Source organism: Boleophthalmus pectinirostris, unplaced genomic scaffold (assembly GCF_026225935.1).
Source record: "Boleophthalmus pectinirostris isolate CB_2022bp ecotype Guang Dong unplaced genomic scaffold, ASM2622593v1 HiC_scaffold_7, whole genome shotgun sequence".
Lineage (NCBI taxonomy): Eukaryota > Metazoa > Chordata > Actinopteri > Gobiiformes > Gobiidae > Boleophthalmus > Boleophthalmus pectinirostris.
Genome location: NW_026571473.1, coordinates 25,630,701 through 25,658,477, shown reverse-complemented (window position 1 = coordinate 25,658,477; position 27,777 = coordinate 25,630,701). Strand labels below are relative to the sequence as shown.

At 37.1% G+C, this 27,777-nt stretch overlaps 1 protein-coding gene across 1 annotated transcript in view; it reads left to right on the top strand.

The window, feature by feature from the left end:
* Positions 1-8,733: 8,733 nt before the first annotated feature.
* Positions 8,734-27,777, top strand: part of kif1aa (kinesin family member 1Aa) — a 44,144-nt gene continuing 25,100 nt past the window's right edge. Inside the window, exons 1-13 of the mRNA XM_055164966.1 lie at positions 8,734-8,907; positions 12,192-12,366; positions 22,401-22,474; positions 23,108-23,290; positions 23,443-23,508; positions 23,584-23,762; positions 23,866-23,977; positions 24,811-24,888; positions 24,960-25,025; positions 25,105-25,122; positions 25,192-25,270; positions 25,492-25,570; positions 26,550-26,692. Coding sequence (XP_055020941.1) covers positions 12,261-12,366; positions 22,401-22,474; positions 23,108-23,290; positions 23,443-23,508; positions 23,584-23,762; positions 23,866-23,977; positions 24,811-24,888; positions 24,960-25,025; positions 25,105-25,122; positions 25,192-25,270; positions 25,492-25,570; positions 26,550-26,692 — 1,183 coding nt within the window. The 5' untranslated portion in view covers positions 8,734-8,907; positions 12,192-12,260. The remainder of the gene's footprint in view (positions 8,908-12,191; positions 12,367-22,400; positions 22,475-23,107; positions 23,291-23,442; positions 23,509-23,583; positions 23,763-23,865; positions 23,978-24,810; positions 24,889-24,959; positions 25,026-25,104; positions 25,123-25,191; positions 25,271-25,491; positions 25,571-26,549; positions 26,693-27,777) is intronic.

Genomic DNA, 27,777 nt, shown 5'->3' with positions numbered 1-27,777 from the left:
TTTTTTATATTGACCCATTTAGCTACACGTTTTACTATGCATTACTTTCGAGACCTATTTTTGCATAAGCTAGGCTCACATTCCAACTTAAACATTCACTAATTGACAAAATTTTAAACATTTGGCACATGTATTGTATGAAATGTATGAATCTTTGTGTGCAGGACATTGGCTGATTTGCTCTGTAAGCAGTACAACCTATATTACTCATCATACGTGGTTTATTTTCAGTAGAGTATCTAACTTTCTGGATGTGGCACATCGCCCGCATGGGTCCATGGTAATACAAAGTTAAAACCACAGTTCGGAACAATCTCCATGTCCATAAATATGTGTATATGTCATAATGTGGTCTGATTTCTGATGGTTTCATCTCTGCTATCCACATATGCCCCAAATATGCCCTTAAGCATTGTTAAAGGTAACAATAAATGTGTGCAAAAGTGTGTGGTGGCATTTTGTGACTGGTGTGGTGAGGTGGATCAAGGCCAGAAGAGCAGCTTAAGAGTGAAGCACTGTTGTGCGACTGGTTGTGCTAGGTACTAGCACATATACTAGTCACCTCAAAAGACATCTCAAAATTAAAATTAAGGCAGCACCATAGAGACCATCAGTGAGATAAAGGACAAGATTAGTTCAGTCATCTCCAGCAATTATTTTGGGTAATGGATATTGTAGATGCTGGACAGAAGCTAATAACAGAGATTTCACCAGTTCAGCAAGAAGATGATGAAATTCAAAGCAAAGTTCCTCGACTACATTCTAAACACATTCCTCATTTACATTATGAACACATCTTTATTCTGTATAAGGAGGAGTATCATACACACACACACACAGAAAAACAAATACAGTTTTGCCGGGTGGCCTATCTCCTTCTCCCACGCCTTTGGAACAGGCACACTCTGGATCTTTAGCAGTGTATATAGACTGTATAATCTAGGCCTCTTACACTATTACAATGTAGCTTACTGACCTAACATTCATGTATAATGAAGTAGGGAAGCAATTACCACTTTCTCCAAGCCTATAATACAGAATTCTATATAGGATATTGCTATTATATTGTCAAAATACTCAACATTTTTACTAACATTTTTTAATTTTTAATATTTCTGCAATAACTGAGTCATCCGATGTGAAGCAAAAACTACCAATAATGTCTTCTCGATCAACATAAATTAACATTTGTGATATTATGTTACACACAATAGTCTCAAACAAATGTTACACCTAAACAAAATTGCTACCCCTATAGGTTCATTCCTCCATTTGTCATTTCAGATGAAATTCTAGACATAAGTCTAACCCACAATGTTTTAATCCGTAAATGACTTTGACAGGAAGGTAGCTGTTGAAAATGCTGGGTATGAAGTGCTGAGAAGTGAAAAAAAAAAAAAAAAAAAAAATACAGACAACATGGTTTGCCTCATCACAGTAACACTTGGCTGGGTGCCCTGAATGATGAGCAGAAATAGACTCTGAACAACGACTGTGCTCAGTGTCATTATTTGGAATTGACACTGAAAAATATTCTTTACAAAGACCAAAAACACAAGAGATCATCTTTAAAAAAAAATAGATTCAGTCGGTGTTTGTTTGTCATGGATATATGTACTTTACTCATTATGAACAGGGACACAAAAAACATTTCAAGTAATAATTTCCATTTTATTTTACAATGACAAGGCACAAAGCACAAAACATATCATAGCATGACCATTTTACCAGCAATAAAACAACGAACCAGGCCTGAATCACCAATGTGTGCCTATTGAAATGTGTCAGGAACCACACCCAGTGATACGAGCCAATAATACAAAACAACAATTATGACTTCATGGATTTAATAGTTTCATTCTAATGTCATGGTAAACAGTTGGCACTATGTCTTTAATTGCAAATTTAAGTGCTATACGAAAATAAAAATAGTAAAGGGTCAGACGGACTAAGATTTTGCTTTTGTCCTAAAATGAACTGTCAGTTTGATCTGACGCCACTAGAGGGCGCTCCAAACCACAGAGATATGCATCTAAAAGGGTGTGGAGCATCTTCTCTATGCTTTAATTTAATTTGGTTATAGAACACTATTGACTACAGCCTGTATGAAGCTCTACTGTCAAGTATTTATATAGCATATATATAAGAGATTTTATTACAAAATGAAAAGTTTGCATTTTGTTTTGCTACATTTATTACAGCACACAGAGTGGATAGCTTTTTTAGATATCTGACACCATATATTGAATTCTGAAAACATAAATTAACATCTATTTTGTAACGTATTCATTGCATATTAAAATCAGAATACTGTATTGTGAATATTTACAATACTTTTTTTTACATTGAGTTGTATTAGGCTGTAGTGTAAAAAGAGACAGCATTGGATTGGAAGATTTACATTTACAATCATTTATTTTGCTGATTAGCCAAGAAAATCCTTACATGCACTCCCCTCAAGAAATGTGTTTTCTATTTTTTCTTATTAATATTTTACGTGCATGACCAAGTACAGTCATGTATTTCTTTGATTTTTGGGGAGATATTTTGCTTCATGAAAGAGCAATGGTACCAGATTACAATGAGTCAAAATTAGTTTTAGCAATATCTTCAGTACATGTATTTCCCTAATACATCAAAATGACAAAATATGCATTCAGTGTTACACAATGGCCATTGTTACGTCATGTTATGTAATTATGACAGAACCTACAAGCTGTGGGACATGATAAAGTGGGATTTGCCTCTAATATATTCGAACTCAAAGCCCTTGTTAAGAAAACATGTCTCTCACACTGAAGCTGAAGCAGCGCTCTCTCAAGTCCATCAATTATTCAGAGCCCTGGGCCACTGGCTATAGACAGAGGAGAGTACTGGGAGGGTGGGGCTAACCATACCAGCACAGCCATACTGGAACTAAACCAGAATGACTTGGTGTTTTCAGCTATAATAATTATCTGTGTTGTCTGTGTAAATGACAAAATAATGTGATAGTTTAATATTGCTTAATTATACAGTCACTAATACATTTAAAGTATGAATGTACTCGGAACACTCAAAATGAGCTTTCTTAAATTTTCAAGTTTGTTTGTCAATAAAGATTGTACTAGGTTGTATATTATAGCACTCATAGTAAAACTAATGGTGATATTATTTAGTAATGTTTAATCTTTATTATGTAGAGTAAATCATTTGGTCATTTTACTCCCACTTGAGTATCAGTATTTTGAAGTACCTTGGCTTTTTAAAGGGATATAACCCAGACAACATGGCTGCATACAGTACTGAGTTACTTTGAATGCTTAATGTTGAATGAATAAAGCATTTGCATCAGAAGTGAATGCCTCAAGGGAGCTGTTACACTTGGAGCAAGTGTGTTTGAAGGAAGCAAGGAGAGAGAGGAGGGAAGGAGCTAGAACTGAGCAAGGTCACTAAACTGCATTGTATTTCACTGGGGCTGAAACCTGAGTGGGACGTATCCTAGTTCCTCAAGAATTCCTGTTTACAAGACTGCAAGTGTTATGGGCAAATGTTTCTTGTTATAAATAAAATTAAATGGATGAGGATTCATTGATACAGGTGCAATGTTTTTTATTGCTACATGTCTACTATAACTTCCAAGTTACTACTAATTCTTCAACCAAACTAACAACAATAGGCCTACTATGTTCGTACGAGGCCTTCTCCAAAAATTAGTTTTACTATATGAACACATTATGCACTAAAGACACAAGTTACTAAAAAGAATATTATTACAACTACCAAAGGTGGGAACTTGCATGTTGTGACTTGGACTCGAGTCAGACTTGAGTCACTTTTTTTGGGACTTGAGACTTGACTTGATAAAATGGACTAAGACTTGGTACTCAACTTGGACTTGAAGGTCACTGACTTCGGACTTGACTCGGACTTGAGACCTGTGACTTAAGAAAACTTGAGAAGCACTTTTAAATCTGAATTCTTTCTGTTCTGACTATAATGATTGATGACATGATGACATTTAATAGGGAAAATTTACAAATTTAATCTCTTGTATACTATACAAATATCTCTTGTATACTATATAAATACACCATACCATATACTGTTTAAGTACAGTTTGGTTTAAAATTCTTATAAACTGCCAAAATTGAAGTTATATTTGGTACTTTGGTTTAAAGACTTGAAATAACTTGAAGCTCAAATCAGACAACTTGGACTTGACTTAGAATTATGGGCCAGCGACTCGAGATTTGCCTATTTGACTTGGAACTTGACTCAAACTTGAGGTCAAAGACTTGAGACTTACTTGAGACTTGCAAAACAAAGACTTGGTCCCACTGCTGACACCTACTGTCAAAAAGCTTCTATGTGATAGGTTACTTCAACTACTTTATACTATAATTACCTGATTAATTTAGTACTACAACTACTATGTGATTATTGATCCTACTGCTTATATGTGTAAACCATTTATACAAGCATCTAATGGGACATCTAACAGAAAGCAGGATCTTGTAAACTGTATTTTATTATGATACTGTTAATTAGCTGGAAAGCTCTAAAAATATTAGAATTACAATGCATCAGCAACATTAAAGTTCCTGAAGCTTAGTGTTTGACAGTTTTGGCTATTGGGAATAATAATGAGTCTGTCCAACAACACTTATCTTTGCCCAAGACATTATTTTTCATTCATTTTTCAAGGTCCTATCTTCGGTGAAATCGACTCTTGGGAGCTTTAAGTCATGTCAGAATGTTGTTGCCTCATCAGAAACATACCTGGAGTTGTGTTTTGTTTTGTTTCATTCACAAATGTTGGACTAATCCTGTATTATTAGTCTGCCTTCATCCCCAAAACTCAAAATGCTCTAGTCTATTCCACCTTGTTATGTAGTAAAGCAGTAGTTCTCAAGTCAACAGCTACCTTTTACCTTTGGCTGTGGTGCAGAGGGGGCGGGGCACATGTGGGCAGGTGCGCGTGCATGTGTGTCTGTGCAAGGGTGTAAAAGCGTGCACTTACCTGTTACCCAGTTTTGGTTGAAGGTCAGGGCTGGGTAGCTGTAATTTTTGTTGACCGCCACTGTTCCTCTATACTCACCCTTTATTTTCCAACTGGTCCCATCCATCTTCTTTGCTGTGCTGTGATAGCTGCATGTATGGTAATAAATATCCAAAATGCATTCTGGATCCCATGTTTACAATAGCCTCCAAGTGCGTCACAAAACTACAACCCAAGGACCCACTCTGATCTTCCTGAGTGGCTATAAGGTTGGTCAAGAAGAAGGTCTACACACAGTAAAAAATAAAATTGAGAGATAAGTAATAAAATATAAAATCACAGCTTTATACAAGGGGTCATAGGGAGACAGTGCAACAATGATATGATGACTGACAGGACAGGTTTATAAGATTGTGTAACATGGTCCATTTAAACCAGTGCCCCTTCACTGCCTTTAACAACCTATTCCATCAACCACTCATTATGTGCCATTATCTTGTGTAAACAATGCTGCATCCAAGGTAAAACAGTTTAACTCATACTGCCATAAGACTGAGACTATATGATCTTTACATAAATTTTTAACTCATACTGGAAGTAAAAAGTATTAAAAAAGTAATAAAATAGTGGTGCTTGTTGTTGGCTAAATCTCACATATTGCCAAGATTTTATTTTATCACTGATTTACAGTGCCGCTAGCCAGGCTGGTGAGAGGCTAGTGCCTCGGCTCAATTTCATTTCTCTCCAGCGACTAGGTCAGGAATCGGAATACACTAGACGGTTTTCAAGAACCCCAGAAGTGCAAGTCCAGGCACCAGCCAATCAGTGAAGAGCCATACATTCTGTGTTGGCAATGATTCTCGAGATCAAGGATTTAAAGCTGAGACAAAGAGAATGTTTGGTGAATTTTATCAAGGGGAAAGACATTATTGCCCTTCTGCCTATGGGATTTGGGAAAAGCTTAATATACCACTTAACCCCGTTAGTGGCGCATTACGTAGATCACAACCAAATAGTAGTGATTGGTTAAATAAAAAAAATTAAAAAAATACCTGCCTACCGTCGAGCGAATGAATCCTAACGCTGTGAGGTCAGACGGTTTCTATGAAGTGAAACTCGCTAATGAATCAGGCTAGAGACTATATGGTCCTAGCATCAATTTTTAACTCATAATGGAAGTAAAAAGTATAACAAAATGAATTAAATAGTGGTGCTTCTTGTTGACAAAATCTCACATATCCTTAAGATTTTATTTCATCACTTATTTACATTGACAAATTATACACTTAAATAGACCCATATGAACTTGTGGTATGGTCTTTTTAACCTTGGATGAGAATCAGTGAAAGTCTTTAAGCAACCAGTGTAGGCAACAACTGATCAATAGATTTTAGATTAGATTTGATTACAATGAAATGTGACACTGTATACATTTCCTGTTCATATAAATAATGTAAAAGTCTTTTCAGCCTTGGCCAAAGATTAAGATGTAAATCACTACAGCATGAATTGAAAGATGAATACAAGTGAATGGTAAAGCACTTGTAGCACATTTGTAGTTTAAGTGCGGCGATTGTGCAGACATGAGGGCCTCTTAATGTAATTAGTCTGTCCTTGTGCTCTTGGGCTGGTGACCTTCTTGGGACACTTCAGAGATCCTTTAGGGCAGCCTATAGAGGGGACTGAGATTGGATCAATACAAGCAACACTCTCTCCCTGTCATCCATCTCATGACGAATACTGCTGGTGCTGGTGAACTATGATGTCATTCACTTTACAGGAAGAGAGAAGCTGCTTTTAAATGCATTTCTGCAAAGTGGATATTTTTTTTCTTCCTCCTCTTGGCAGGCATCCTCTCTCTTATGCCACTCTTGCTTTTCAGACACATTCTTTAAGTTGACTAGAAATTATTAGTGAAGCCATATTTCTGTATTTATTAAGCTATAGGCTATACAGTGACCACACCTTGACGATGTGGATGTGATGGTCATATAGGCCTATTTGTAGCTTCTGTAAGTCAATATTTGTCATAAAGAGATTGTGTTTCCCTGCCTAAAGTAGGTCACATTTTTATAGGCAGAGTATAATAATAGCCTATTGATCTTTTACTCAGAACACTTGAAATGAGAAACAAAAAGACCCATTTTGGACTGATAAGCCTACCCTAAAATTCTGTTGTCATTCAAAAATGGCTTACTTATATTATGGTTAAGAAAATATGAGATATTGACTTAACAGGAAATGGTTTTAGGATATGCCATCTGTTGCTTGGTGGGCTAATCCAAATGCTGTCATAAAAAGCATGTAGGGTCCACTTCCTTATTCTATTCTCAAACACAGCCTAAAAGTAAAAAATAAATAAAGGAACTCACGTGTGGCCATTTGCAGTAGTTCAGCTGCCCAGCCTTGCTTGTTTTTCATTCCACTTGTCCTAGTCTATATAAATTATCAACAAAAGTGATTGTCAATTGATCAATGTGGTTCTAGGCTAGGGTGACCAGCCTGGCCTAACCCTCACCCTAACCTTACCAGTTTTATAACATATTTCTTTGGATTAGAGACAGCGGATTTATGCTCTTTGCACACAGTGATCATATTTTATACCATAGTATAATACCTTAAATTTAAACTCATTTACATGAATATGCGTAGATAGTTCATTATTATGCTATCGAATAGGGCTCCAACTAAAGGTAGCACATATGGGCAGGCCCATTTTGGCCACTGAACAATGCTCCCAGTGTAAAATCATCATTATTCATTCATTTAGATGAATATGGGTAGAGGTAGTTCATTTCGACAGCCCTATATCTTCTATCATATAAGGCTCCAACTATATAAGAGAAAGAAATTACTAGAAATTACTTAAATCTTTATATTAAATAGCGTTAGATATATAATATTTACAACGTTTTTTACACATGGAAACAAAATAAAATGCGATATAATGAAAATGATAACGATAAAATGAAACATTAAATCCAGACTATTCGATCATCCAACGTAGGTATTCTGCCAATTTAACACGCACATGCTTAATTGGTCAAAACATACAATAAAACCAAAACACTTTTAGAATGATTATGCTTCGGGAGCTCAAATCGACATGAGGCATTTAAACGGTAAGCGAAAAATAAAATAAAATAAAAAAATAAAACGGTAAGAACTAGGGGGTCGTGCGCATGCGCAATAGAGATAGGCATGTCAAATCGGCGGTTACCTAAAATCGACAGGACACCTGGTTTGGATGGCCTCTTTACTGTTGGTAGGTAACAAATTGGTCAAAAATTAGGACAACTGGGGCATTTCTTGTATTAAACTGGGACAAATCAGTGGTTTTGGATCAATCTGGTGGGATTGGGAAACTGGGACTGTCCCGGGTAAACAGGGACGTCTAGTTACTTTACACTATAGGCACCGCTGATGTCACCAGTAAGAATCGACTCTCCCTCTAAACTTCCCAGTCTAAGCCGTGGTACATTTTCCTCCTCCTCTTCCTCCCTCTCCTCCTCCTCCTCCTCCAGCCCGCATCACCATCACCGCATCGCCGCCGCTGAGCTCACCCCCCTCCGCGGTGACGTAGCGCAGCATCCTCCTCCCCCTGTCCTCCGCGCACAGACCCGACACAGACAGAGCCATTTTGGACAGCGACGGGCCGGGGCGCATCCACTCCGTCGACCCCAGGGACATCACCGCGCCTTCGGATACACCTGACACGCCAGGGCAGGGCAGTGGGGGTGGGTAGGGACAGGATACGCCCGCTGTCATCCCCCGCGTCGAGCCGGCTTCACCTTGTTTTCATGGCGGGAGGAGGCTGCTGCTAGCGGGGCACGACCTGGAGGAGAGCAGCCGAGGAGGTGGAAGTGTGTCGGGATAGAGGCGAGCGCCAAAACCCGGGAAGGGAGACATTAGGTGGCACTGCAGAGGTAAGTTTTCTAGCTGTGTTATTTTACTATTCCTCATCTTGATAATACTGTCGTAACGAGGCAAGAACCTAGTTGTTTAGCGTTAAATCTCCTGGGAAGAGATGGGTATTGGGTGCGGCCATTGGAAAGTGTAAAGAATAGTAGGGATGCAATACGGAATGGATGGCATTACAGACGTCTGGACTGGACTGGACATCATGTATTGGCATGTCAAGCGTTGTTACATAGATTTAGTGTTAAAAAAATAATGTTATGATCGTAACATCTGAACTGCGACGATTTAATCCTGCATCTCTGGGGAAAAAGGTGAAGCGAAGGTAGAACGTAGCCTTAGGACGTAATGTTTCATCAGCTATTACTTTTACAAGGACATGTTTTTTTTTTTACCCCTGTTATTTTAATAATCAGCTACTGGGCCTATAGTATAAGATGGTGTGTATACATTTTTAGGCCTTACATGTCATAGTTAGAAATTAAGATTGGTACAGTAGGCGAGGTCTCACGTAACAGAGGGTACACTAAACATAACCCTACACCTGTACATCACATTGTATGGACATGACATTCATTTTGGTCACTGGGAAAATGGTGGACGCCCAGCTGAGCCACATCATCAGCTGGAGTGAGCATCCTGTGAGGAGATTAATAGCTATATTTTCATTTGGTTTTAACAGATTTTTTGCTTTGAGATCCTGTAATGAAACATGTTTCTAGTCTATAACCATTATTTGTAACACATTTCACCATTTCAGGCAATAATGGTACAAATATGGTACAGTCTAACTATGCCTCAGTGTTTTTCTGACACCTTTTTTACTGCAATGTTGATTGTTGTGGTGTATTTCTCAACATATGAAAGAATTCTGCCATATAACAATACCACAATGTAAAAAAAAATAATTATAAGCTGTTTTCCTCTTCCTTCTTGTGTGGTTTATGCTGTTTTCTGCTCTGCCCATCTTGCCTGTTACTGGAAGGTGGGTGACACAGCAGATTTATGGGTGAACTACTCAGATGAAACCAACTGCTGCTGCCGGTGCATCAATCATCTCGTTATCTCAGCCATGTTGCTCTGCCCAGACCTATCAACTAGACTAGACATAGACTGACTGATCACAATAATAAAAAAATACAGTTTACAAATGATGCGCCTAAAGGGTTTGTTGATTCAGGCTATATACTAGGATGTATAGAATAGAGACATTTTTTTTTTACATCAGTTCATCATATCTTTATAACCTCAATCAAAAGAGCAGTTTCTTAAAACCAGTTAAAAATCTGGTCTAGATCCAATAACTTCACAAACCAGTGTCTTAGAAGAGGTCAGTTCTCCAAATTCATCTCAACAAGCTTTGATCGTCACACAAAAATAAAACTTTAGAAGGTCAGATTGTCTCTTATTTCCAGCTATAATTCTTACTGATGATCACATTGACTTGATTGTAATTTAAGCGCTCCAGGAGATGACTCACTGCAGCCCTCAGTGGACCAGTGATGATGCTGGCTCACGACAAAACTGCATTCATAATAAGTACTTTTCAACCCACTGTCCCACCACCTTCATGCACAGTTTTATAACCTTCTAGGACAGAAACATGTATTTAACAGAAATCTTAAAATTGTAGTGAAATCATATTCACAAAAATTATTTCTGTGATTTAAGTTCCTCTGTTGAGAGAAAAGAACATCAACAGCACAAGCTGTTGGCCCTGTAGTTTTAGACCTTTACATACATGTTATTGTGGCAATTAATATTTCAGTCTTTTCTCTAATGATATTGTAATTAGGCCTGCCACAATAATACATTTTGAAGCATGATATCTTGCTACAGATATATGCTGAAACTACTTTATGCCACTGACACAATAATAATAAAAGCAAAACAATACCAGTAAAACCATTTTAAAATAGACAATATCATTAAAAGGCACAAATAAATAGCAGAATGAAGCAATTATTAGCTGTAGATGTTAGTTATTCAACGCTCTAATGGTCAAATCTCATCATGTTACAAACATACAACAAAAATACCCCAAATCTACACATTTTTACAAAACTATGTACTCACAATAATATTGAGTACAAAAATATATTGTTCCATCGTTCATATATTGAGCAGTAATTAGTAGTAATTATCCTGACAGGCATAATTGTAATGTAGACTAACTAAATCATGATTTTAAAGGAGATATATCCAAACATTAATGGTAAAATCAAACACTCTAAACCAACTTTGCTAACTTTCTTAACAACAGTTACATGATTTCCACACATTTTCCTTCCTCAGCAGACTGTGTCTAAAGACATAACTTTTATTATTGCCAAGTTATTTTCCCTTTCCTAAATCATTTAGCCCAACACTGAAGGGAGCTCATCTCTGGATCGTAAATGCTTTCATTGTAATCCAGGGAAATGGCGAGGCATTCAGCTGCTCGTGCACTTCTATTGTCACGGCTGTGGCTTCATTATGTGTCTGTCTGTCTGTGGAGCAGGAGCTGACCATGCATACACTGCCCTGCCCTTCTGAGCTTTGTGCTGACCGCACCGACCGGAAACTGTAATAATCCAAAGACCACCACCTTCCTTCCAACAAATGCATCTTTAATGAAAACGTTCAGCCTGGAGTAATTAAACATTCTTGGGATAAAGGTCGTTCAGCATTGCAATATAAGCTACAGAGATAGCTTCTCACTCTATCAGGCTGGGAGTTCAGGAAGTTGGGGCGGGGTTGTCAGTTTTAGAGTAAATCAGGTAAATGAAAAAATTTATGAGCAGAAATCCACTCACTATGCCGAGATCTCAACCATTTAGCTCATCCTTTTCAATTCAATATATCAATAAAACTACCAGAGACATTTAAAAATCAGGCACGAACCTAACAATATTTCTATAGAATGTTCCACAGTCTGGCATTAAACTAATCTAGTTGTTTTTTATTGCTCAATCATAACATTTAACATGTATTCTTACTGTAGACAGGGTTTCCTCTTCACAGATATGACCTGTGATGGAGATTAATGTCTTATGTGGAACATGACATGGAGAGAAGCTGGTGGCGGACCCCCCTTACATAGTGCACCTTTAAGTTCAGGTTATTGGATCACACAAATAATGGCTTGTTCAATCTGTTTTTGTCCTGGCTGTGTTGTTTGAACAGGGCCTTGTGTGCAGCCGGTTTTCCTTGTTGTTCAGATTACGACTTGATTCTTTCCCACCCAGTAAGATTATGTAATACTGCAGTGACAAAGGCTTAATCCCACTCCTCTCCCTTCTCTCTCCTGCAGGTTTTAGCCCCTCGTTTCGGGCTTCTGTGACGTCTCCCGTAGGTGCCCCTGTGCCTCTGACGCAGCACCATGGCAGGGGCGTCGGTGAAGGTGGCGGTCCGAGTCCGCCCCTTCAACTCCAGGGAGATCAGCCGCGAGAGCAAGTGTATCATTCAGATGTCTGGAAACACCACAAGTGAGTACACAGGCTCTCTTTAGTATTATTTTAATCTAGAGCAGTATTTAATTTTATAATAATTTTGGTCATAATGTAACCCACTAACCCTGTAGTTAGAAAATCTGTTCTTCATGTTGCTCTGAAATGCATGGATTTTTTTCTCTCAGTACAGCATATATTACAGTTTTGGTACCTATATCAAGCAACAGTCTTATTTCATATATGGAAGCTCATCTCATAATATTTATTTATTTATTTAGATAGTTAGTTACACAGAAACAACACATTTTTTATTCTCTCATCTTAAAGCTATAATTTAACTTTTATAATTAATACATTTTTAAATTAACATAGACTATTTACAAAAATAATAGCAGTGATCCAACAATTGTACATTTTTCTAAACAAGAAAAGATAATTTACCGATTCTATTGTTTAACACCAGCAGTAACTGTCTAGTAACTAGTCCTCCAGTCAGCTTTAATCTTCTTTTGTCATATAATGTGATTTCTAATGCCACACTGCTGGATATAGAGCAGTGATATAGACACAGCAGATGTTCACCACGGAGGTTCACACTGGTTCTCGTGGACTTTCACCTTAGAGCTTTACTCTGTTCATGATAAGTGTATTAGACTATTTGGTTGTATTATTATATTTGCGTATTTTCTAATGGTTCAATAGCTGAAGTACTAGGGGTGTAATGATATCCAAGTCTCATGATATGATATGAACGGTATGAAACTCATGGTACGATATTTATTGCGATATCGTGGGAAAGCTCACGTTATGGTGGGGAGGCTTATGATTAGAAATGTAACAATATCCAAATCTCTCAGTATGAAATTTTCACAATGTACATCTCACGGTATTTTTATTGTGATATTTTTTAGAGGCTAAAAAACTGTTAATATGCTACTTTTCCCTCTTAAACTGCCTTGAGAAGACTTAATCCAAAGAACTAAGACTTAAAAGTGCTTAGAACTGTTATTTCTTCATGTAGTCTGCACTGAAATGGAGCAAAGGATCATAGTCTATGTAGTTCCCTCTGTCTTTTTTGAGCTATTGCTGCACCATAACTCTTAATTTAAGCAAAGAGATTTGTAATTAGATATATTGTGATGGTCCACGATATTACTGTGAGAACGATTTTATTGAGGATACAATATAACAATATTTCGGTTATTGTTACATCCCTATGAGCTACCATTAAAATAATAACTTTTTTTTACTTGAATAACATGTGCCCTTCTAGCATGCTTACTCTTACATGATTAATAATACTTTTATACACTTGAACAAAAAATTACAAATCTCTAACTGCCTCAGTGGATACAAAGGATTTGTTTTTTAATCTCCTTTTTTTTGCAACCTCACACCATTGTTCTTACTTTTGTTGTGACACGACTAGTTGTAGCTTATTGTCTTGGCTTCTTGGTGGTAAGTTTTTTATTACTTTTTTGGCAAGGTGGCAAAAGAGAAATTCAATACTCTCAACTCCACATAAGTTTCGATCAAAACTTATGTCCAGTCAATTTCCTTTTGCTATGGAGCCTACCTGGGCGACTGAGAGATTACACAAAAATGTTTGGCAAAACACCTCTGCCACATTGTGCTTTCCAGTCACAGTATCTGGTTTTGATGCGAAGGTATAAAAGAGCATTATATATAAAGACTTTTTGCTGAACTTAACTTACATCTGAAATCATAATCTGATTTTATATGTGTAAAATGTCTCAAATTTAGCTGCATGAGCCCAAATATCCCTGACCACATTCCTTTAGTTGACTGTACACAAAACTCCAGAGCGGACTGGAAAGACACTCGATCTGTTCTCTGCTTTGGAAGGTAAAGCCATTCATCAATAATACATGAAACGTTCTGAAATATTTACCGTTTGGCCTAATTTAACCACCTCCCCTCCCTCCTCATGTCACGGCTGAATAGACAACATGGGTGGCTCTTTTTTTGCATGTTTTTAAGTAGTGAAAAACTTTTAGTAAGCAGTAAAAATGATAAAAAAATCATTTCACTTTAAGAAAATGTGTTGCATGTTGTTACAAGTTAGAAGAAAGTTGAAAAACAAAACTATTTTAAATTGTTTGCTGCAGTCCAAACTTATTCCTCACTTTCCAAGAGCATATTGCTTCTAAGCACTTTAATTTAACTTTCTAAGAGCGAAGTTTTGTTGTCAGAGTACAGACTACTTCCTGGAACATACAAATATTTTATAAGCAGATGCAGAGAGCACACAGCTTTTGAACATTTTGACCTTAAGAGCTGCTTTACAATAGCTGCTCTGTCTCTGTAGCCCCTTTAATGTTTTTTAACGTCATTAGTGCCACTACATTGGTATACTGTGTTTGTTCTTTCAAAACCACTGTTATAATTGTGAGCTATATCAAATTTCATATTCTTATATCAAATTTTGCAAAACACCACACTGTATGAGGTATTACATAGCCTCTGTTCTCTGCTCTGCTGAAGTCATATTGTCAGCAGTTCCTCTTGTGAGCCTAAATCGGTATCTGGGTCCATTGGGAGAGTGTTATCACTGAGCCATTATAATGTCCTTGGAAAAAGCCCTGCACAGTCACCAGCCATTTTAATCTAGCACGTTATTCACTAGACGATTTGCAATTAGTAGAAGCTAGTTCAATGTAAATCTGTGCAAAAAATTCAACATTTTTGCTTTGTAAATTATGAAGGAGTGTAGACCTAAACCCTGTACTGAAAGGTTCTTGGGCTGGTCTCAATCTGAGGTACGTATGTTCCTTTACTGCAAACAGTTTTTTAAGTAGGATGCTCCCTTGGGCCAGTAGAGGCAATGGAATGCAGCAGAGAGGACCCCCAGCCAGGTTCATGGTCAGAAGCACCTAGTACAAAGTGTTTTCTCTCTCTATTGAATTTGAAAAAACAGAAAAACATTAATAAAATCATATGAATAGGAAATACAGCCCAAGCCCGAGGACTAAAATATGCATTCAAGCTTTGTGTTTTATTCTTAAAACAGGGAGGGAATAGGCAGAAACACTTACCCCTTTAGTCAACAGAATATACCCATTGAATGATATATCGAGTGCTATTATCTTCTTGTTCAGCTAAATCTTCTACAGCTGCCTGAATAAGGAGTTTGTGTTGACCCCAGAGGAGGGTCAAGTGGGGAAGAGCAGTATTAGAGAAAACTGGAGCTGCTTGAGTCAGTGGGATGAGGACTAGATAAGAGACATAAATAGTATTCAGATTTACAGAAAGGTAAAGGACAGCACTCATCAGCTGCAAAGTAAACTGTAATGTTGGGTATATTTAGATTTAAGTTATGTAAATGTTTACATTTACTGTTTCACATAAAGGAACTGTGTCTTGTCTTCAATATAAGGTGACTTCATTTGTAATTGTTGTAAAGTTTTTTATCCAATAGGGGCACTATGTTACTTTCCAAGCTTTTAGGTGGATTAATCCCATGTATTGCACATATTTGTACTTGAACAAGACACGTGTTTAAAATAACCTTTATTGAACAGCTCGACAGCCAGGGGCATTGCCAATCATATATTAATCTTATTCGCTCAGAAGCAAGTTTCTTTGAACAGGGCAACTCAAAAGACAAGTGAAAGCAACAGGTTTGTTCAGGATCTACTAGCTTTTACACGCTATAATAGCATTTGCACGTTTAGTACATGCCAAACTAAGGACACTAGAAGATGAATGCCCTTCTCCTAAACTGCCATCAAGAAGCTAATATAATAAAAAGCATTTGAAAATAATGAAAATTAGATAAATTTGGCTAAATGTTGGTTATACATTAAAGTGGATTTTTTTTTAAAGAAATACATAAAATTAATAATTCATTCAACATTTTTTTTTTTACAACATTTAAATCTGAGTTGGTGTGGTGGTCTAGGGTGTGAAAGGCACAGATGTTGTGGATCTTCTTGTGAAAACTGGAAGGCCAGTTAGGGTTTCTAAAGAATGGAGGTGGTTCAAACTCCATTTGTGGATGTGGTTTAAATGCCAATTCAGAAACTGGTCCGAATGCCACTTGTGGTCCAAAGTTCTGCCCTTCCCATATACTATATAAGAAGGCAGCAAGCCAGGCTCCACACATCCACAGCCTCCCACAGAGGCAGCCCCAGCATCACCTTTGGGGCACTGAAGGAGAACGGCCGAATCAGTCCTGTTAATACCTGGTCAGTGCACAATGCCAATCCAAAGTCAATGAGTTTGACTTTAAACGGCAGCCCCTTATGATTAACCAGCATAATGTTGTCTAGTTTTATGTCTGTGTGCATGGCATTGCAGCCCAAGTAGAACTATCAGCAGTTGCGATGCCATAGGTCGAATCTAGCTCAGCAAAAAACTTAACCGCTGTCGCTGGAGATCAAGGACATCAAACAGTGATGTCCAGCATTTCAAATGGGATGCACTATTTACTATTACAGTAATAGCTTGTTGATTACATTTAAGGACAGCAGAAGACAGTTGTCCTTCCTCTGTAAACTACCATGCGTCAAGAAGCCGTTTAATATATTATTAAACAAGAACGGATTTCTACAAGAGAAATTATTTATACATTATATGGTTGTTAATTTTGATCACTTAAACATGTTTTTGAAATTGCACAAATTTGGAGGAATCCATCAAGTTAGTATAGAGGTGTGGGCGGGGATAGGCAAATTTTTTTTTAAACGCTCTCAACTCTAATGAAGGTTTACTCATGCATGAGTTAATGAAGGCAAAAGTCAAAGATGAGCGAAAAGCCTGGTGGTTCAAAACAAAATCTGAGTGTAATATGTCTCCTTTAAGGTGGTAAGCTTGCTTTTTGTCTGTTTTTGTCATATTAACCACTGCATCATTCATAAAGCTGGGCACATAATAGACAAATTGTAATTTATTGTACCATGTGAGTGAAGATCATCTCAGTGATTAATCATGGTGTCGATAATTGTGAATAATCATGAAATTGTGATGTTTTTTTTTTTTGTTTTTTTCACAATAATCATAATACTAAAATTTGACATTGTGCCGCCCCAGTTGCTGCAGTAGCCCTCTTAACCTATGCATAACAATGTCGTTCCTCTGGTCTCAATATTCTTGGCCTAGATTCTCTGTACTGTCCCAGCAGCTGTTTTGTGAGTGGGAAGAGCTCTGACCAGACCACATTGTCCTGTTTGAATGTCCGTGGATGTTAGCTGGAGGCTGAGCTCTCTGATGTAATGAAAAACTCCACTGGCCTCAAATGGGATTCAAAAATGGAGTATAAAACCCATCCTTGCCCTTCTCAAACCCAGATGAAAAAAGAGGAAAAAGAATTGTGTAGTATTTTGTATGTGCCCGGGTCGGCCTTTGTGTTCTGACACTTGTGTAGAGCCAAGAGCCTGGTTCCCACAGACAGGAGAATGCAGCAATGTGGTGTGTGTGTTTGTGTGTGTGTGTGTGTGTGTGTGTGCGATCGCCCCTCCCAATCTAGAATTAATTAAGATGCATGAGACGGGACAGGCCTAAATAGCACACTAGGTCCAGACTGTGAAAGCGTTTGAGGGTAAAAATCCTAAGAATGAATAGCAATGAGTAGTTTAACCTTTAAATAGCAGAAAATGTGGCTTCTGTTTGACTTTTTTGGTTTGTAAAATTCATTTGTAGTTTACTCCCTTTTTGTTTGTTTAATTTTTATTTTCAGTGTTTTAAATTGTGTTCCATTACAAAAGTAACAACAAAGGAGCATACACAAAGAAGAGCCAATTATGTGGCATGCTGGCCTAGTACAGATTCTATATTTAACTCCTATATTCAGTTATGTACACGTCATAACTGTTCCTCCACGCGCAGTCACTGAGTTCAGACTGTCTCGCTGACGTGGGCACTTTACCTTAGCTGAATACAGATGTCCTCCATGTTACTGTGGGCTCTGCTCTCTCTTGCACCGTCCCCCGTCTGAGGACAATTGGTGACCCCGTGTGTAGAGGTGTTGCTAAAATATCGGAATAGCAATATATTGTGATACTAAATTTGATACAGAATTGTTGTCATGAGCTGCTCTTTTGATATTTATGATTGTGATTATACACTTGACATATTGATTGTTTCGATTATTAAAACAGATGTATTTCATATTAACTTTGCAAAGATAGTGGTTTAACAAAGAAATATTGTTGCTAAAATGTATTTGGATCTTAAAAAGCAGCATATATCCATTATCACAGGTATTGCCATATAGTGATAATATCATATCCTGAGCCATGTATTGTGCATCGTTTCAAATCGTGAAGGACCCTGTGATTCCCAGCCCTAATCCGTATGTGTGTATTTACTCTGTGACTGGCCTTGATGCAGGTTTCTCCAGATTTTGTGCCTAGATATTGGTCTTGAGTATTAATCTTTGATAGGAAACCTACACACACACAGAAAACATACAATCTCTTCACCAAAAGTATTTTAATCCAGGTTTCACTCCTTACCACTATGCCACCATGTCAGATAATAAAAGCCTGTGACACATTTTTAGTTCAATTAGGTGAGATGTGAGTGGTGTGAATAAATGTAGAGTAAGGCTGGGTATCATTAAGAAGTTGCCGATACGATATATATCTCGATACATTGAGCTTTCGATTCGATACGGTATATTTCAAATCAATTTGATGCGATTCAATAAAAAATCAAGGGTAAATCATGGCTGTGATACTAAAAGTCTTTGTTAAACCACTTCTTGTGCAAAGTTAATATGAAGCATGCCCATTTTAATCATCAAAACTGTGAAAATTTCAAATGGATTGAATAAACGTGCTTCCTTCCTCTAAACAGGCAACAAAACTGTAGCACTGTAACAAAATAATTTATTAAAATGCACCAAAATACTCTTGGCTAAGGTTCTAATATCTGCTGATTGTAGTCTCAATGTGTGAAGTATTTGACTGGCCAAGTATATTACTACTTCTTTGTTTTTGGATTAGTTTTTTTATTTGTTTACATATTATTTACTAGATGATTTGAAATCTTATCAGAAATGGAACCATATAAGATTTGGTTTTGTCTTTTAGATATATTTAATTTCTATACTTAAAATCAGTGGATGTGAATGAAACAAGGTAAAATGTGTAACAAAACAAATCTAACCTTATAAAACCATGACTGCCAATAACTTGTATTTATGGAAGTTACTAAAAGTGACTAATTCCATAAACTAACCTGGCAGGTAGTAAAGATACTATAAAGGGATTTGGAGACATTTTATTGTCTCTAAAAAAGCTAAATGTGTTCTCGGCTGGAGATAACCATGACACGCTGACATCAAGCGCTAGCAACGTCACCAAAACCTCATTCCCATCGAGTTTCACAAATACTGCCAGTGTGTGCCACTCTAACCTGATTATTCCATCTGAATGGGAGGTGCGTCTCTTCCGGTGGCGGAGGTTAGAGAGACCATTTAGCATGAATCACTGTTCAATCAGGAATGAGTAAGCAAAGGATGTCTTAGTGCAGTCAGGCTAACGCAGGCAAAATGAGGGGCAGGCTCTCTCAGTGTGGGCTAAATGCAAGAAAAAAGTAAAAAGGTAAAGTATTTATAGTGTTGCATTTCATCCATCTTTCTGGATGGCTGTTGTAAACTGAATATTACTGGTTAATGATCATGTTATCAAAGCTATTAAATATGGTATACATAACAGTGATAAGATTTTGAACTGGATTTGAAAATGCTTCACTGTAGAATTCATTTGATTTACAGACTAATACTATGGTTGCCATTTCATTCTCATGTTGAAAATTTTAATCTATTTAATGCTGTGACATAAAAACAAAGAAATAATATTACTGTCATATAGGGATGTAACAATAACTGAAATATCATGATATCGTATTGTCAAATTACAAGTCTCTTTGCTTAAATTAAGAGTTATGGTACAGTAATAACTAAAAAAAGACCTAGGGAACTACATAGACCATGATCCTTTGCTCCATTTCAGTGTAGACTACATGAAGAAATAACAGTTGTAAGCACTTTTAAGTCTTAAATCTTTGGATTAAGTCTTGTCAAGGCATTTTAAGAGGAAAAGGTCATATTAACACTTTTTTTAGCCTCTATAAAATACAGCAATAAATATACCGTGAGATGTATATCGTGAAAATATTGTACTGAGAGATTTGGATATTGTTACATTCCTAATCGTGAGCCTCCCTACCATATCGTGAGCTTTCCCACGATATCACAATAAATATCGTACCATGAGGTTCATACCGTGATGATATCGTATCGTAAGACCTGGATATCGTTACACCTAGGGCTGGGTATCATTAAGAAGTTGCCGATACGATACATATCTTGATACACAGGCCACGGTACGATACATATCTCGATACAGTGAGCTTTTGATTCCATATATTTCAAATTGAATCAATATGGTTTAATAAAAAATAAAGGCTAAATCGTGGCTGTGACACTAAAAGTCTTTGTTAAACCACTTCTTGTGCAAAGTTCATATGAAAAACAAACATTTTAATCATCAAAACAGTGAAAATGTCAAATGTGTTGCGTATACGAGTTTCCTTTCTCTAAACAAGCAACAAAACTGTGGCACTGTAACAAAATTATTTAGTTAAATATAGAAAAGAAAAAAAATACTCTTTGCGATATATCGATACAGCAGCCCACGATATCGATACTGTATCATCATATTAAATGATACCATATATCGATATTTCAGTATTTTTGCACACCCCTAGTTACACCCCTACTGGTTACTGTAAGTCATAAAATATTTAGTATGGAGATAGGAAATATTTAGATTAAAACATTGCAGTGATTGGTATTCTGTGGATAAAAACACACTTACCCATTTCACAATACACTATAGAGAGAACATCGCCTTGAGTAAACTGTGTTCTGTTTACCATATGCTTATTTCTGGAGCACTGCCAAAGTCCTGGATGCGTCAGAGCATTTTAACATGAACCCAGCAGCTCATTGTCATCACCAAGGACTTGAAACACTATACCAGTCCTGCCAAACTCGCCTATATCTCACGACTGTACAGAGGAAATATAATTGTGTACACACTAACTGCAGAGTGCACTTTGCTCAGGGCCCTTTCCTCTTTTATTGACCACACCTGCATTAGCGACTAAATGATCTGGATCACCAAGAGAGTGGAAGGAAATCAGTTTGTAGATGGCATCAGTAAAACCACAATTGGATATGGCCTGGTTTAGTGTTCATAAAGACAGTACCTCATATTATATGGCAAAAATGTTCAATGGTCACCACAACAAATCTCCATAGTAAAAAGAAGCTGGCGAACTCTCCACCAGGCTTAGATCTGACACAGTACCGCTGCTTTAGTCTGATATGTTCAAATTGTAAAATCAATAGTTCCAACTACAGTTTTCAACAGGGAAAACTGATATATGTCCATGATACAGCACCATTCTGAAATGCTTTGTCTTCATTAGTGTATTGATTTCCTCATTCACGCTTCTTAGCCATAACAGTAGAAAGTCAACTGGATAATGGGGTTTTTCATGAGGCCCCAAAGTGACAAATTACAAATGAGAATCCAGCAAATAGCTCAGGGAACATTCATTATAAAGACACAAAACAAATTGATCTGTCAAGATTTCTCATGCTCAGGTAATAGAAAATGAACATGATTGAGGAAGAAAAAGAAGTAAATAAATAATGTACAAACAATATACTAAATGTTGGTTGTTGTAAAAAAAACAACAACAAACAAACAAACAAAAACAAATTTTAACTTCTCCTTTTGAGGTCTGTTTCAATACTGCTTTACAAGAATATGTAAACATTAATGTAGGGAATTGCTAAAATAAACAAAACACCATTGAAAACCATTTTCCAAAAAATGAGAAATCTCATTTTGATCTAGCCCAGTCCCTAAGTCGTGTGAAATACTGCTATGTATGTAACTGTTGATAGACAGATGTTGACACATTTTATTGCTCTGTTAGCGTGACCTCTCTGTGCTAGAGCTGCTACCATAACATTTCCTGTCGTCAGCTGTGCCTCGCTCTGACCTGTGTCTGTGTCCTTTTTCTTTCAGCCATCATCAACCCCAAACAGGCCAAAGACAACAAGAGCTTCAACTTTGATTACTCCTACTGGTCTCACACTACGGTAATTCTCTTCATATTAAACTATATGAAAAAGTCCAACATATTAACCAACTGCATGTCCGACTGGGTTTTCTTTTTTAATTAAAGCTCCATAAAAGCATGTTTGTATGGCTCTGAAAAACTTGTGCACTATTTGAGCAGGCTTGCATCTCCACAAACCTTACCTTTAACCTGAAGGAGGCCCTCCTCCTGCTTGTTTCCATGGAAATTATGTTACTAGTATGGTATAAAATGTTTCTGTCGCAATGGAGAATGTTCAATCTGGTGTAACTTTCTGTTTCCATGGAATCATGCAGGCGATACTAACCTGAAAGTTACACAGTGTTGCTTTATTTATAAAGCATGATTTTGAATAAACATGAGCTTTCTCTCAGTATTAACCAAGTTGCATAATTTTTTGGAACAGAATAATACCCCAAACTCTTAATATGCTCATCTCCATTCATGTAACACATTAACTTCGAAAACAAAATGTTCACTTGCGACTTTCTCATTCTGATGAAGTGAAAATCTTTGTCATTCAAATGTTTATGCTTGATCATTGCATGCTTAACTGCTCTCTTTTGTATTGCGTTTGTCAGCTTTACGACAATGGTTCAGATTTATAACGCTGATTATTGATCTGTGCCCACAGCCAGAGGACGTTAATTATGCGTCTCAGATGCTTGTGTACAAAGACATTGGGGAGGAGATGCTGCTTCATGCCTTTGAAGGATACAACGTCTGCATCTTTGCCTATGGACAGACTGGAGCTGGGAAGTCCTACACCATGATGGGCAAACAAGATGTCAAAGATCAGCAAGGAATCATCCCACTGGTAAAACTACAGAATATTGTTTTTGTTTGTAAAGGCTGGAGATTAGAGTGAAAGAACAACCAAATTATTTTTATACTTTTACCTACCAATTGATAATCTGCCAGTCCAGAAACCATCAGAAGAGCACTAATCCATACCGATTTTCTCTTTAGATGTGTGAAGATCTTTTCAGTAAAATCAATGAAAACACAGATAACAGCCTGTCTTACTCAGTTGAGGTAAGCCCACTCCCACTCTTTTTAGATCATATAACATTTGTCACCTGTGTACTGACCTTATCTAACTACGGTCAGGTAAGCTACATGGAAATCTACTGTGAGCGTGTGCGGGACCTTTTAAACCCCAAAAACAAAGGGAATCTTCGTGTCCGTGAGCACCCCCTGCTGGGACCGTATGTGGAGGACCTGTCCAAACTCGCTGTCACTTCCTACAACGACATCCAGGACCTGATGGACTCAGGCAACAAGGCCCGGTACAGAACTTTTGTCTGATATAGGCAGATTAGGCAATATCTTGACCTCACAAACACAACCTGTTGAGAAAATTGTGTTATTTTTGTATTATTTACATTGCAGAACTGTCGCGGCCACAAACATGAATGAAACCAGCAGCCGCTCACACGCTGTCTTCAATATAATCTTCACACAGAGGCGCCACGACGCTGACACCGACAATGTATCTGAAAAGGTAACAGAAAAACATATAACATACTTTAAATGGTCTAGCCTTAATATATTTTTGAGCTTTAGTCAGCATCACTTAGAGAAAACAAAACAGGGTCCGAAGCTCTCGGTCTCATTATTTTTGTGGCTGTGTTGGGAGAGAAATTTCATTTTATGTCTATTTTTACCGTGTAGGATTAAATGTCAGGTGATTAAAAGCAAAGAATATTTTTTGCAAGTCATCTCCCATTGGCCACACTCAGATGTTGCTGGTGATAAAAAATGATTCTACTTGAATGTATCTTGGAATGTGATTATAGTATGGTGATGACCATGAAGGTTCAGAAAAAAAACATATCCACATATTTTATAACACCTGAATCAAAAAGTAATAAGAGACATTTTAAAAATAGACAAAATACAATTACATTTTTATTAATGTGTTCTTGCAATCATAAGGCCTGCATTTCAATCAATCATTCAAACTGTTTTTTATAAAGCGCTTTTCATACAAAAAATGTAACACAAAGTTCTTTACAGTGATTAAAAACAATACCACCACCCACTCACCAACCCTCACAACTGCCTGACCCCACACAAACGACCCAGACAGTCGCGCACACACACGCACACACATACACAGACACACTGACATGCTAAAATACATAAAACTACATATAGTAAAAAAAAAAAAAGGCTGAATACAGGCGAATCAGTTGAGAAATTTGCATACTGTTTATTTACACTTTTTATTTAGACTTCTTTTTATATAAACTTGATAGCAGATTGAAGATATTTCTCAGTCTCTTATATATGTTTTTTGTGGATCTATTCTTATTTGATGCTGTTTTGTTTCAGGTCAGCAAAATCAGTCTGGTGGATTTGGCCGGCAGTGAGAGAGCTGACTCAACTGGAGCAAAGGGGACAAGGCTTAAGGTACAGCTTTATATTTTCTTGAGTTGAAATGATGACATTATCATATTTAATTTTTGTTATTTCATTCATAGGAAGGAGCTAATATCAACAAATCTCTCACCACCTTGGGAAAAGTCATCTCAGCATTGGCAGAAGTGGTAAGTTTGTGTCCACTTACAAAAATCTCTATATTGTAAGTAGCATATTATATCATACAGTCTATTTTATGTTTTTTAGGATTCTGGGCCAAATAAGGTAATATGATTTTACAAAGACGTATGCTCAGTGAAAAACAATACCTAATGTTTACATTGTTGTCTGCAGAATAAAAAGAAGAAGAAAGTTGAAAGTTTTATTCCTTACAGAGATTCAGTCCTAACATGGCTGCTCAGAGAAAACCTGGGTAATGATGGTCTTTTTAATCTATACATTTCTTGTTTTGGCAATGCATGGTTAGTGCTCCTTAGACTTTTGTGCTTACTATAGACAGAATACTGCACATATTTCCATTTTGCATATCTTCCAAACAACAAGTTCAGTAATAGCTTGTAGATGATAAATCACCCACCTCTGCTGTGTCTAATCAAGTATTGTGTCTAATCAAGTATTTTTGCATTTTGGCAGGTGGGAATTCTCGAACAGCGATGGTGGCAGCTCTGAGTCCTGCCGACATAAACTACGATGAAACTCTTAGCACTCTCAGGTAGAAAAAAATAACACTTTCCTCCTTGTAAAGCCTATTAATGTGTGTGCAAAAATCACACGAAGTTATGTAACAAGTGCATCTAAAGGGATTGCACAAATTCACACTTCAATCAGACTTCTGCAACTGCTGCTGTGTGTGTGGGTAGGTGGGACTAAACCAGCTATATCAGAAAAAAACATGTTAAATGATTTGAATAATGCAATATGTCTGAAGTTGTGTAATCCCCATGTGATCAAGCTGAATTGAGATACAGTATTACTAAGGGTGTAATGATATCGAAGTCTCACAATACGATATTGTCACGGTATGAACCTCACTGTACAATATTTATTGCAATAACGTGGTAAAGCTCACGATATGGTGGGGAGGCTCACGATTAGGGATGTAACGATATCCAAATCTCTCTGTAAGATATTTTCACGATATACATCTCACGGTATGATATTTATAGTGATATTTAGTGGAGGCTAACAAAACTGTTAATTGTTTTTCCTCTTAAAATTCCTTGACAAGACTTAATCCAAAGAAGTAAGACTTTAAAGTGCTTAGAACTGTTATTTTTTCTTGTAGTCTACACTGAAATGGAGCAAAGGATCATGGTCTATGTAGTTCCCTTTGGCTTTTTTTTTAGCTATTGCTGCACCATAACTCTTAATTTAAGCAAAGAGACCTGTAATTCGATATATTGTGATGGTCCACGATATTATTGTGAGAACTTTGACAATACGATATCACAATATTTTGGTTATTGTTACATCCCTAGATATTTCATTTTACACAGGCCATTGGTTAAATAAACACAAGAGGAGTGTCAGGGCTGAATACTTGAGTAAAAGAATGTTTACAGGGTTTAAACATGATTATGATAAAACCTAGTTAAGATGTTCTTTCATTACACTTTGAATTTTGGACAAATTTATGACATATACATTGCAGTAAGTTTGTGATCTTCTGTTCTCTTGTCTTAACTTTACAGGTACGCAGATCGTGCCAAACAGATCCGCTGTAATGCTGTCATCAATGAGGATCCAAACAACCGCCTGGTCCGAGAGCTGAAGGAGGAAGTGTCCCGCCTCAAAGACTTGCTCTATGCTCAGGGCCTGGGCGATATCATCGAGAGTAAGAAAATTCACATCATCACAAGTATTGTCGGTTTCATCACATTGGCAAATAAGCTATACATGACTCAGATGTAGCTATAACTGTATATCTGAAAATTGAATGGTCCAATGGTATTCAGGTTTAGTAGTATTATCTGTGATTTATTTGTGACAGATATCTATTTATGTAGTAAAGAAAGACAGCAACAAAATATGTACAAGTATGTAGTATGAGGTAGTTATACCAAACCTAGAAACTTCTGACTTTGACAAGCACATTAAAATTAATCACTGTATGCAACCTGAAAATCTAATCTACTGTAGCTCTATAGATTTTACAAAAAAAAACATATTATTAGTATCACTATCTTTCTGAATCTACCCACTGTAGACTGTGTTAAAATAGAAGAGCCACCCACTCAAGTGCTTCAGGAAAATAGCAGGACGCATCACACAAAGGAAGCCTGTTTCATGACATTTATTGGCATCTGGATGTCTCTGTCTGTCTTCCCTCCCCCTTTCTCCTCTTTTCACTCCTATTTCTCTTGACTCTTCCAGCGTTTCGAGGCTCTGGTGCTGACCTGGAGGGTTTGAAATGTGTGTTCATTTGGCTGTTTCTTGCTTTTGCGCTTGTGGCATCTGAGCAATTATTATGAGCTTATAACTGCAGCAAATTGCTTTATCTTCTCTGCAGCACCACAATATTGGTTATTATTGGTTCTCGAAAAAATATAGTTTTAAGTGAATTTAAGTTGGTCATTTGAAAGCGAAAAATTCCTGCTGTATGAAGAACAATTGCATCAGAAGTGGTAAATAATGACTACTACGTGAATCACTGATTACACTAGCTTCTATTAACATACAGTTAACACCTGAAAAAAAGTCTGTATGTTTGTGCTTTCAATGTTCTCCTTGCTACACTATGGTGCTGTCGAGATATGTGGCTTGGGAGCTTTTGCATTGAACAGTCTGCACCACCATTAGACCACTGAAATCTCTGGCATAACCTGCTCTGTCTGGCCTTATCGCCCTCTGTTGGCAGCCACAGCACCGAGCACATTAACGTGTGATGACGCAGCTTTTAGTCACTCAAAGACCTCTATT